This window comes from Lithobates pipiens, unplaced genomic scaffold (genome assembly GCF_037356315.1).
Source record: "Lithobates pipiens isolate NorthernLeopardFrog02 unplaced genomic scaffold, aLitPip1_a1.2 Scaffold_8, whole genome shotgun sequence".
Lineage (NCBI taxonomy): Eukaryota > Metazoa > Chordata > Amphibia > Anura > Ranidae > Lithobates > Lithobates pipiens.
This window is the reverse complement of record NW_027507903.1, coordinates 668,664,806-668,677,583: the sequence shown is the minus strand read 5'-3', so window position 1 is coordinate 668,677,583 and position 12,778 is coordinate 668,664,806. Positions and strand designations below refer to the sequence as shown.

General features: G+C 46.2%; 1 protein-coding gene across 1 annotated transcript; it reads left to right on the top strand.

Annotated features, from left to right (window-relative positions):
- Positions 1-6,726: 6,726 nt before the first annotated feature.
- Positions 6,727-10,490, top strand: LOC143961924 (E3 ubiquitin-protein ligase TRIM39-like). Its single transcript, XM_077471259.1, has one exon. It carries the CDS (start codon positions 6,809-6,811, stop codon positions 8,405-8,407), a length of 1,599 nt encoding a protein of 532 aa, XP_077327385.1. The 5' UTR covers positions 6,727-6,808; the 3' UTR covers positions 8,408-10,490.
- Positions 10,491-12,778: the final 2,288 nt, after the last annotated feature.

The window sequence follows — 12,778 nt, the reverse complement described above, 5'->3', positions numbered from 1 at the left end:
AATAGAGTATTTACCACTCTAAAAATTTTGAGGTGTATTACTACCGGTGAGTTATGGAGGAAGTATAACAGTTGGGGCATTAGGATCATTTTTATTAAATGAGCTTTTCCTGCCAGAGACATCTTCAGGTTATTCCACGTATTTATCCTGTCCCGGAATTTAGACAATTGTGGGCATATGTTTTGGGAGCAGTATTCCCCTAGTCTGGGTGTAATTTGTACCTCTAGATACTTAAAACTCTTCACTACTGGTACTGGGCAGGAGTCCGGGATTGCGACATCCCCTCCTTCATCTAACATCATCATAGCTGAGTTAGATCAATTTATGGTCAAGCCTGAGTATCCACCAAATTGTTCTATTATGGACATTACCTCTGGAAGTGAGTGACTGGGGTCCACCAAGAAAAGCAGCATGTCTGCGTACAACATGATTTTCTCATGGATGGCCCCGTATTGGAATCCATGAATTTGCATGCTATCTCCTATTAGTGCTGCCAGTGGTTCTATCGCGATCGCAAAGAGCAGGGGGGATTTTATTTTTTTACTAGTAATGGCGGCGATCCATGATTTTTTTTAGCGGGACTGCGACATTACAGTGGACAGATTGGACAGTTTTGACACATTTTTGGGACCATGGACATTTATACAGCGATCTGTACTATAAAAATGCACTGATTACTGTGTATATATCACTGACAGGGAAGGGGTTAACACTAGGGGGCGATCAAGGGGTTAAATGTGTTCTGTGGGAGGTGTTTCTAATTGTGGGGGATAGAACTGACTGGAGGAGGAGAGAGATTGCTATTCCAAATCAATAGGAACAACAGATCTGTCTCTCCTCCCCTGTCAGAATGGGGATCTGTCTGTTTACATTGATAGATCCCCATTCTGGCTCTCTGTAGAGCGATTGCGGGTGGTGGGCGGACATCACAGCAGCCGGCCACTCACAGGTCCTTTTATACTCCTATATACATATATACAGCCCTGACAGGTCCTCTTTATTCTTCTATATACATGTATAGAGCCCTGACAGGTCCTCTTTATACTCCTATATACATGTATAGCGTCATGACAGGTCCTCTTTATACTCCTATATACAGGGCCATCTTTAATATTGATTGGGCCCTGGGCAAAAAAATTCTTAGGGCCCCCCTCCCCCCTAGGGTTGCCACCTTTTCTTCAAGTCAAACCCGAACACTTTAGCGGAGCACGCCAATTGTTTTTTATAGTATAAACTTTATATATATTTTGCCATTAAATAACATTTCTAATCATATGAAGTTAATAACAAGAGTCCCCCTTTACATCTGAGTCCACAGAGTTCCCCTTTTACATCTGAACTCGCAGAGTTTCCTTTCACTGTATGGGGGGACTCTGCATACTCTGATGTAAGGGAGACCTCTGGGGCCTCTAACATAAGCTATTCTCTGAGAACCCTGATTTAAGGGGGAACACTGAGAACTTTGATGTACGGAGAGGACTCTAATGTTAGGGAGAACACTGTGGCTTCTGGTGTAAAGGGGAACTCTGGTATAAGGGGTGCTCTGAGAACCCTGATTTACCTTAGTCTACTCACTCAGAGGCAGGAGAGAGAAAGGGGGAGACTTCAGTGACAGACAGGGATGGATGGTGAGCTCACTCGCCCCTTGGCAGTCTGCACCTCTCATCCAGATGTATCCGACGCTGCTGAATTTAAATTTCCGGCCCCAACTTTACTTTTCTGAGGCACAGCACCGGGGATTGGCGTGTGGGCAGACACAGAGAGGTAGGGGTGGGAGGATGAGGTGCTGATCGAGTCCTCTCTCTTCTCTGTGTGTGTGTTTGGGGGTGGATTGTTAGTGTTGGCTTTGGGCAGTGTGAAAGAGAGTGTAACAGACACTCTCAGCTTAGACAACTGAAGCCAGCAACACTGCTGGGAAGCCATAGTCCAGTCTAAATAATGTGTCCGGGTTTCAGGCAGTCTGAAACCCAAACGCATGATTCCAAACCCGAACTGTCCGGGTGAATCCTGGACAGGTGGCAACCCTACTCCCCCCATGCAATTTCGATCTCCACCTTCTCTGAAACATACAATAAATAGCTGCTAGACGTAAAATCAGCTTACTGTATCAGATCAGGCAGCAATTGCAATTGGTTGCCAGAGGTTACAGCATATCATTACTGCTTACTGACTGGTTGCTAGAGGTTACAGCACTCCTTAAGGCTCACTGATTAGTTGCTAGAGGTTACAGCACATTTCTGCTTGTTGATTGGCTGCTAGAGATTACTGTACAGTAATACTGCTCACTGGTTGCTATAGATTACAGCACATCTTCTCCTCACTGCAAGGGGGCATGATATACCTATGAATGCTGCCTTTATTTACATATCAATGCAGTTGGCCTCAGCTATTTACATATGCATGTCACTGCTATTTACATATGCATGTCACTGCTATTTACATATGCATGTCACTGCTATTTACATATGCATGTCACTGCTATTTACATATGCATGTCACTGCTATTTACATATGAATACCAGTATTTACATGTAAACACAGGGTCTGCAGGTGAGTCATCTGTACACAACAATAGGGCAGAGCTGGGCAGCATTAGTAGCAGCACAGGACTAAAATTTCAAGGGACAAGGGAATGTAAACTGGGATAGTTGGCAAGTAGGGATGAGCCGAACAACCCCCTGTTCGGTTCGCACCAGAACCTGCGAACAGACCTAAACTTCGTGTGAACTTTAGAACCCTATTAAAGTCTATGGGACTCGAACGTTCACAATCTAAAGTGCTTATTTTAAAGGGTAATATGCAAGTTACTGTCCTAAAAAGTGTTTGGGGACCCGGGTCCTGCCCCAGGGGACATGGATCAATGCAAAAAAAAGTTTTAAAAATGTCCGTTTTTTCAGGAGCAGTGATTTTAATAATGATTAAAGTGAAACAATAAAAGTGTAATATTCCTTTAAATTTCGTAGCTGGGGGGTATCTATAGTATGCCTGTAAAGGGGCGCATGTTTGTGGTGCTTAGAACTGTCCCTGCACAAAGTGTCATTTGTGCAGGAAAAAAAGTTTTTTAAAATCACTTGCGGCTAAATTGTCGGGTCCCGTAATACAGAGAACACTCAATGAGTGTTCTCTGTATTAGCCGACAATTCATTCATTCATTGATTAAAAAAAAAAAAAGCGTGGGGGTTCCCCTAAATTCAATTACCAGGCCCTTCAGGTCTGACATGGATATTAAGGGGAACCCCGTGTCAAATTAAAAAAAAAAATGGATGTGGGGGTCCCCCCAAATATCCATACCAGACCCTTCAGGTCTGATATGGATATTAAGGGGAACCCCGCATCAAATTTTTTAAAAAAATTGACGTGGGGGTCCCCCTAAAAATCCATACCAGACCCTTTATCCGAGCACGCAACCTGGCAGGCCGCAGGAAAAGAGGGGGGACGAGAGAGCGGCCCCCCTCCCTCCTGAACCGTACCAGGCCACATGCCCTCAACATTGGGAGGATGCTTTGGGGGTCTGTGACCCCTCAAAGCACCTTGTCCCCATGTTGATAAGGACAAGGGCCTCATCCTCACAACCCTGGCCGTTGGTTGTGAGGGTCTGCGGGCGGGGGGCTTATCAGAATCTGGAAGCCCCCTTTAACAAGGGGACCCCCAGATCCCGGCCCCCCCCTGTTTGAAATGGTAAGGGGGTACAAAAGTACCCCTACCATTTCACAAAGAAAGTGTCAAAATGGTTAAATAAGACAAACACACTTTTGAAAAATTCCTTTATTAAAAATGAAAAAAAAAAAAAAAAAAGATTCCAGCGGTGCTAATCCACTCTTGCTATCCAGCGACGGATCTCCGGGGTCCAGCGATGGATGATCATATCCAGCGACGGGGGAATCTCTCAGTCCAGCGCTGTCCATACATCCTTCTTCTGTCTCCTCTCCGGAGACACTGCAGAGAGCCCAGCGTTGACGTTTCTTATATTGGGAGGGCGGGGCCACCCGTCACCTGACTCCGCCCCTCTGACACTGGAGAGGGAAGCCAGGGGTTCCCCAGTGACGTGTGGGTGACCCCGCCCCCTCTGATGTAACGCAGGTTTCCGTTACATCAGAGGGGGCGGGGTCACCCACACGTCACTGGGGAACCCCTGGCTTCCCTCTCCAGCGTCAGAGGGGCGGGGTCAGGTGATGGGTGGCCCCGCCCTCCCAATATTACATCAGAGGGGGCGGGGTCACCCACACATCACTGGGGAACCCCTGGCTTCCCTCTCCAGCATCAGAGGGGCGGGGTCAGGTGACGGGTGGCCCCGCCCTCCCAATATAAGAAATGTCAGCGCTGTGCTCTCTGCAGTGTCTCCGGAGAGGAGACAGAAGAAGGATGTATGGACAGCGCTGGACTGAGAGATTCCCCCGTCGCTGGATATGATCATCCATCGCTGGACCCCGGAGATCCGTCGCTGCATAGCAAGAGTGGATTAGCACCTCTGGAATTTTTTTTTTTTTTTTTCATTTTTAATAAAGGAATTTTTCAAAAGTGTGTTTGTCTTATTTAACCATTTTGACACTTTCTTTGTGAAATGGTAGGCCCTTACCATTTCAAACAGGGGGGGCCGGGATCTGGGGGTCCCCTTGTTAAAGGGGGCTTCCAGATTCTGATAAGCCCCCCGCCCGCAGACCCTCACAACCAACGGCCAGGGTTGTGAGGATGAGGCCCTTGTCCTTATCAACATGGGGACAAGGTGCTTTGAGGGGTCAAAGACCCCCAAAGCATCCTCCCAATGTTGAGGGCATGTGGCCTGGTACGGTTCAGGAGGGAGAGGGGGCCGCTCTCTCGTCCCCCCCTCTTTTCCTGCGGCCTGCCAGGTTGCATGCTCGGATTAAGGGTCTGATATGGATTTTTAGGGGGACCCCCACGTCAATTTTTTTTTAAATTTGATGCGGGGTTCCGCTTAATATCCATATCAGACCTGAAGGGTCTGGTATGGATATTTGGGGGGACCCCCACGTCAATTTTTTTTTAAAATTTGACACGGGGTTCCCCTTAATATCCATGTCAGACCTGAATTAAATTTAGGGGAACCCCCACAATTTTTTTTTTTTTTTATGAATGAATGAATGAATTGTCGGCTAATACAGAGAACACTCATTGAGTGTTCTCTGTATTACGGAGACCCGACAATTTAGCCGCAAGTGATTTTAAAGTACTTTTTTTCCTGCACAAATGACACTTTGTGCAGGGACAGTTCTAAGCACGGGAAACATGCGCCCCTTCACAGGCATACTATAGATACCCCCCAGCTACGAAATTTAAAGGAATATTACACTTTTATTGTTTCACTTTAATCATTATTAAAATCACTGCTCCTGAAAAAACTGCAGTTTTTAAAACTTTTTTTTGCATTGATCCATGTCCCCTGGGGCAGGACCCGGGTCCCCAAACACTTTTTAGGACAGTAATCTGCATATTACTCTTTAAAATGAGCACTTTAGATTTCTCCCATAGACTTGTATAGAGTGTTCCGGCTTTTCGAATTTGCTGCGAACAGCCCAAATTGTTCACTGTTTGCTGAACAGGCGAACAGGCAATGTTCGAGTAGAACATGAGTTCAACTCGAACTCGAAGCTCATCCCTATTGGCAAGTATGAAGCAGCTGCTTTGTGCCCCACAACAATGACAGGGCCCAGGACAGCTGCCCCTTTTGCCCTGCCTTAAAGACGGCCCTGCCTATATACATGTATAGAGCCATGACAGGTCCTCTTTAGTTATCATGATATAAAATAATGAATGTGGGGGGGCTTTTGGTGGGTGTCATTTTCTTTTTTTTGGGGGGCAGCATGTCATTCTTGGTCCCAGGCAGCACAATGTGTTGGGCCGGCCCTGGATATTCCCAAAGGATTAATTACTATTAAAGGGATGCAGATCCTCCCATTTTCCTCATTAGAACATTCCAAGTGCAGCAACTAAAAGTCGCTCTCATTGAGATTCACTTTTATCATTCCTTTAATCGCTTCCCGACCGCCTCACGCAAATATACTGCCGCAGAATCACTTACCTGTCAAATACCACCAAAAGAAATCTCTATTTGTGGGGAAAAAAGGACATCAAGTTTGTGTGGGAGCCACGTCACACGACCGCGCAATTGTCAGTTAAAGCGACGCAGTGCCGAATCACAAAAAGTCCTCTGGTCAGGAAGGGGGGTAAATTCTTCCGGGGTTGAAGTGGTTAAAGGGATGAGGTGGCAACTCTACACTCACTTTACACACCATTGTTAGGATGACGGGTAGCCAAGCTTAGCAGGGACTAGCTGTGATGTGATTATATTATTCAGCAGGTGAGGCCGGCCGACGTCTATAGTACTCAGTCCTGTGCAGGGACAAGGTCAGAACAGAGCGCCTGTTTCTGGAACTGCAATAAACAAAACAGCTTTGCATGTTATGACTGTGGAACTACAAGTAACATATCGGCTTACTTGCTGGTCTGTAGGACTACAAGGAACAGCTTAGTAGCAGTTTTATTGCTTTAATCTGTGACAGTTGTAATCTGTTTTTGCATTCCTATTCACTTGTATGGGGAGAAAATCAGTTGTGAACAAATGTTTGTTGGCACCGGTCCTAATTATCACCAGAGTCACCTATATTATCCCGAGACCGGCACATTATGGAGGAGATTCTTCCAATATTGGTGTCCCTCCATATAACGAATCCTATGAATAAAGTACAAGTCACAGCCCAGCCTCGCCCTGTGTAGGAGGAAGTGACCCTCCCAACTGCATTCTTCTCCGGTGTCAGAGAACTTCATTTCATTTCCTCGTCTGCTGTCAGCGATGGCGTCTTCTGATCTAAGAGCCGAGTTGGAATGTTCCGTCTGTCTGAACATTTATACAGATCCTATAATGCTGAGATGTGGACACAACTTCTGCCGGGTCTGTATTGATCGTGTTCTGGATACACAGGGGGGGTCTGGAGGATATTCCTGTCCTGAATGCAGAGAGAAGTTTCCGGATCGGCCTGCACTGCACAGGAACATAACACTACGTAACATAGTGGGGAATTTCCTGTCTGCTCAGCCACATCAGGAGGAGTCCGGGGTCTTCTGTACTTACTGTGTGGACTCTCCTGTACCTGCTGTTAGATCCTGTCTGCACTGTGAGGTTTCTCTGTGTGATAAACACCTGAGAGTCCACAAAAAGTCCCCAGAACACATCTTATGTGACCCCACCTTGTCCATGGAGAGCAGGAAATGCTCCGTCCATAAGAAGATCCTGGAGTATTACTGCACTGAGGATGAGACCTGTGCCTGTATGTTGTGTGTGATTGGAGGACATAAAGGACATGAGATGGAGTCACTGGATGAGGCTTCTGAGAAGAAGAAGAAGACACTGAGGAATGTTCTGCAGAAACTTCTGATAAAGAGAGAGGAGACGGAGGAAAGAGTCCAGAGTCTGCAGGAACACAGGAGGAAAGTAGAAGAAGAAGCAGCTGGTGACACCGAGAGAGTCACTGCCCTGTTTAGAGATCTCAGGAGACGTCTGGAAGACCTGGAGAAGAGAGTCCTGAGGGAAATCTCCGGGAGGGCAGAGCGGATCTCCATCTCCATCCGGGATCTGGAAATAAAGAAGGAGGAGCTGTCCAGGAAGTTGCGTCACATTGAGGAGCTGTGTAACGTGACGGATCCACTGACTGTCTTACAGGAATCAGACACAGGTGACTTGTGTGATACTGAGGATGGAGATAATGAGGACAGAGAGAGACATGAGGAGCTCCTCCATGATGGAGGGGGTCTGGATGTGGATGGGATATCACACACATTACACACATTATCTGATATAATAACAGAGGTAAATGTATCCTCCTATATACAGGGAGCTGCAGACATATTACTGGATGTAAATACAGCTCAGAATAATCTCCATATATCAGATGACAGGAAAACTGTATCCTGGTCAGATAGAAAACAGAATCGTCCAGAAACACCAGAGAGATTTCAGGGTTATCCTCAGGTGTTGAGCAGTCGGAGTTTCTCCTCAGGGAGACATTACTGGGAAGTGGATGTCGGGGGATCAGATCTATGGCTAGTCGGGATGTGTTACCCCAGTATAGACAGAGGAGGAGGAGGGCAGTTAGTGATTGGATATAATAAGAAGTCCTGGGGTTTGTACAGGGAATGTGATCAGTATGGGGTGATACATGACAGGAAACGGATCCTCTTACCCTCCAATATCTCCAGAGTCAGGATAGATCTGGATTATGGGGTCGGACGGATCTCCTTTTATGATCTGTGTGACCCGATCCGACATCTCCACACCTTCACCACCACCTTCACTGAGCCCCTCCATGCTGGGATATGTGTATGGAGAGGTTGTATAAAGATATGTGGGGGGAGGGGAAGGAGTCCTGGGCACTCGGTGGGTGTAATACAATGAGGTTGGCACTGGAGTGGAGGGATTTTGGCACATCACATTATTTGGATAAACAATTGTTTTGTCTTCACTAATGAACTTCCATTCATATGACTTCATACTTAATGGGATTTGCACTTATTTCTTGCTCTGAGATCTGATGTGATTGTTTTCCATTTTTATTCTTACTATGATGATTGCCATTTTTTATACTTACTTAGTTTCATAGTATTAGAGGGATAGAGCACCTATTATATGTTATTAGTCCCGCAGGGTTTTCTATGATAAATATATTTCTATGAGACTTCTCCATCCCTCCCTCTCAGATCACTGTGATTGGCTGGAATATCTCTAATTATAGTGAGGGGTGGGGATTCACCAGTAACAACACTTTGTGGTGTAATTTGCATCCATACAAAATAAATGGGTGGAAATCGCACTGCAAAAATGTGCTGTGATTCCTGTGTGAATCGCATGCAGTTTGCCGCACTGCTCCTGTGTGACCCCAGGCTGAAATCACTATGACAAGCTCGGCTTCACACAGGAGCGGTGGGGGAACATCATGTGATTTGGACAGAAATCGCACCGCATTCCACTTCAAATTCTTAGCAGTGCGATTTGTGCCCATTCATTTTCCATACATGTAAAACTCACCACAAATGATCGGTTCTTGTTATCAGCAAGTACTTGGCCGAAAGTATCGGTACTCATCTATAAAAAAACGACATTGGTGCATCCCTAGTGAGGGGGATGTGATCTATCTACCTATCTATCGTGGAGAGGGAATAGAGCCCCTGTCAGGTTTTTATTGCTGTCTCCATCCCATTTAGAGAGAGCCCCCCTCTCTATTTGTCCTGGTGAATGTTATCACCCAAAGTGAAAGAAAATCCCAAATTCCGAGTTGTTACCAGAACTGGAATGGGGGGGAAATACTCCAATGGGGACACTAGTTCTGGTGACAACCAGGGATTTCCTCACTTTGGAGGGATTTCCTGTCACTTCCTGTTTTGGTTATTGGATAGGAAGTGAAGGGAAGTCTCCCCAATGGAAAACAGATGGTAATAAATTACTAACAGAGGTTATAACCCTTCCTTACTGTCTCCAAAATGAACAAAACGTTTTTTGTCTTTAGTTCTACTTTTCCAAACAGGAAAGTTCCCATATTATATCAGCAATTTCCCTTCCCCCGATGTTCTGCCCCTCCTCCTCATGGTGGCGCTATGTCCGGCTATGATCAGACACAGAGGGTGGAGATGATCCATCAGTACAGAGAATGCAGTGCGGTCATTGTGATGGGATAGGATGTGGTCACCGCTACATCTAGGAGAGGTCACATGATCCTACGTGGGGGGGGACTGGGAAGGACAGAAGTGAGGTCTGGTAGATGGTGGTGGGCGATGAGCTCTGTCTGTACTGGGGGGACTCATGGAGATCGGGGGAGGGGAGAGGGGTGAAGGGTTGGGGGAGGGGCAGAGGAAGAGGAGCGGTATAACCCGGGGTGTGTGTGTACAGAGCAGCATAGAGCTCTCACCTTCCTCAGGATGTACAGGAGAGAAAAAGGAGACACATACTGCTAATATATCATCACACACTAACCTGTCTGCATCCTACACAATTGTATTCTAGGAATCTGTATGGAGGAAGTATGGTGGCCGCCACTGATAACTACTTCTAAAGAATACTAGTTCCCTGGCTGTCATTCTGATCCAATGGCTTCTGTACTTTCTATATCAGTAACCCGGAACAAGTATTCAGACTCGGAGTTCTGACTTAACTCTGATTTCCTGATCGGCATGATTGTTCCAGGTCAGTGTCCCCAAATACTGAGTCCCCAGACAGCCAGGAGAATAGCATTTTCAGAAGACGTCCAGCAATGGCCCCTCCATATTCCCCTCAGTACAGGTGTAATGGAAGTCACAGCCGGGGAATTTCTTGTGTTTATTTTCATTTTACCCGAATATAAAATGCTGAATGATAATCTATAATGACTTTTGGTTGTTTTATTCATTTTTGTGGAATATTTACAGATTTATAATCTGATCTTTTATGTCACTTTTCTTATTACTTGTATGAAATTTTCATATTAGAAATAAACATTTAATACAGATCTCTTCCATGACGTCGTGTTACAGAGAATTCTGGGCTTTCCAATAAGACAGCCCGGCACTAGCTGGTCACTTGTGGACTGTCTCCCTCTAATTCAGTGGTGGGTGGTGCTCACAATTTTTAGGGGGCGCAAACAAAAAATTTCTGAAAAATACTGAAAAAATACATCAAATGCCACCACTGTGCCCATCAAATGCAGCCACTTGTTCCCCTAAAATGCAGCCACTGAGCCAACACCCCCCTGCCCACTCACCCACCCACCCGCTGCTCGCTGACTGTCCGGCACTTACCCCAGCTTGGTGGGTGATCAGGCAGCGGGTCAGGTGGCGGCCTGCGGGATGGTGGGTGAGCAGCGGGTCAGGCAGCAGCTCCTGTGTCCTCCATTTTTCTCGCTCTCTTCTGTTCCATTCTATTAGGTGTCCAATCGGAACGCCTGTGCCTTCAGCCAATCAGGTGAGGGGTATTAGGCCCGCGCCTCCTGATTGGCTGAGAGGCGGTTCAGTGTTAGAATAGCGAATATTCATTCCCTTTTCTAACACACCTGGGGGGACTGCGGGTGCAATGCTCTGCGCTCACAGCCCACCTTTATTGAAGCCTATGGCTCTAATCTGGTGCTTCTATAAAACACCCCCGCCGCTGGAATTGAGGCACCTGAATAGGGGGCGGCTACAGTGGCCATGGATATCCATTCTACACAGAGGGGGTGGGGTGACAGAGGGGGCAGTGCCCGGCCACCCCTAATGGACACACTGCCACTCCTCTAATTGTCCCCCCATACAAGAGGTTTCTATGTGAAAACATGAAGAAGTTGTTGGGTCTGCAGACTGGACCAATGGTCTAAGTTTGGTCTACATACATTCCTCTCGCTCCCCCTTTGTGGCCCTCAGTGTTATAAAGATTTCAGATGAACGGGGCCCCGGCTGCTCTCTGGGTGATAAAAGTTACACTTCCATATGTCATATTACAGCTGAACACTTCAGGAACCTTTTCATTTCGCTGTCGGGGGAGGAGGGAAGAGGAATACTATAGAGGGGAACTTGAGGCTGCTGAGATCACATCCAAGATGGCGGCACCCAGCAGCAGTCTCGGGGCTTCGGGGGGTCTACAAAAGGGGGGATTTTACAGCATATAACATGAATAAAACACATGAAATGCACATCTAATCTTCTGGGAATATTGTTGTTGGAATGGATGGTGAGATGACAGAGATTAGAGGGACAACGTCTTCTTCTCATTCTATGGAATGAGGTCGGTGTGGTCCTCAGTAGATGTCTGGTGGCCCCACTGAAGTTTTATTCCACTCAGCCTGTTTCCAATAAAGGACATCTCCACTTTCTGGAGGAAAAGATAGCACCTTAAATCAAAAATAGTATAACATATACAGTCACCACACAATCAGAATTGTAATTGAATGTTATTAACCCCTCCAATACCGGGCACTTTCACCCCCTTCCTGCCCAGGCCAATTCTCAGCTTTCAGCGCTGTCACACTTTGAATGACAATTACACGGTCATACAACACTGTACTCGTATGACATTGTTATCATTTTTTTGAGACAGAAATTTCTTTTGGTGGTATTTAATCACCACAAAATGAAAAAAACCTGACATTTTTGAAAAAAAGTTTTCCTCGTTTTTTTCTTGTTTTTTTAGAATTTTTCAAGAGTCATTTTTCCTCATCACTGATGTGCGCTGAGGATTCTGCACTGATAGAATGCAATGATGATCAGTGCCCTGATTATCAGTGTAAATGCCCCCTGTAACTGGACAGCCAATCATTGTCTTTCCTTTCCTCAGACACTGACAGCGCTGAGGAAAGGAATTGACAAATCACCTGCATTTCTTTACATTTCGTCAGCTGTGATTGGACGTGGCTGATCACATGGTACAACATCGGCTCTTTACCATGATCCACCGGTAAGTGTCTCTGGGGACGCACAAGCGGCACGCTCTGAAGGACGTCATATGACATCCAGTCAGAATGGTAAAGCCCCTCCTGGCCATCAGTCTGCTATAGGCCAGGCAGGGAAGGGGTTAAAAATGACCTTTCCATTTCAATCTGCATCACTGGAATTTTCTGTAAAATTCAATGCAATATAACAATGTGGAGGCCTTGTGTGCACAGCGAGTGTACAGACAGAATTTCCCCAAAAATCATTTCCTGCTGGTGTGATCGACTCTCTCATTTTCCCAGAAGTCTGCAAGTCAGGTTTTAGGCATCCTCTGCAACAAAACTTTTATTTTTGGTGGGATACTCCCAGGGCCGGCCCCACTATGGGACCCAGTGGG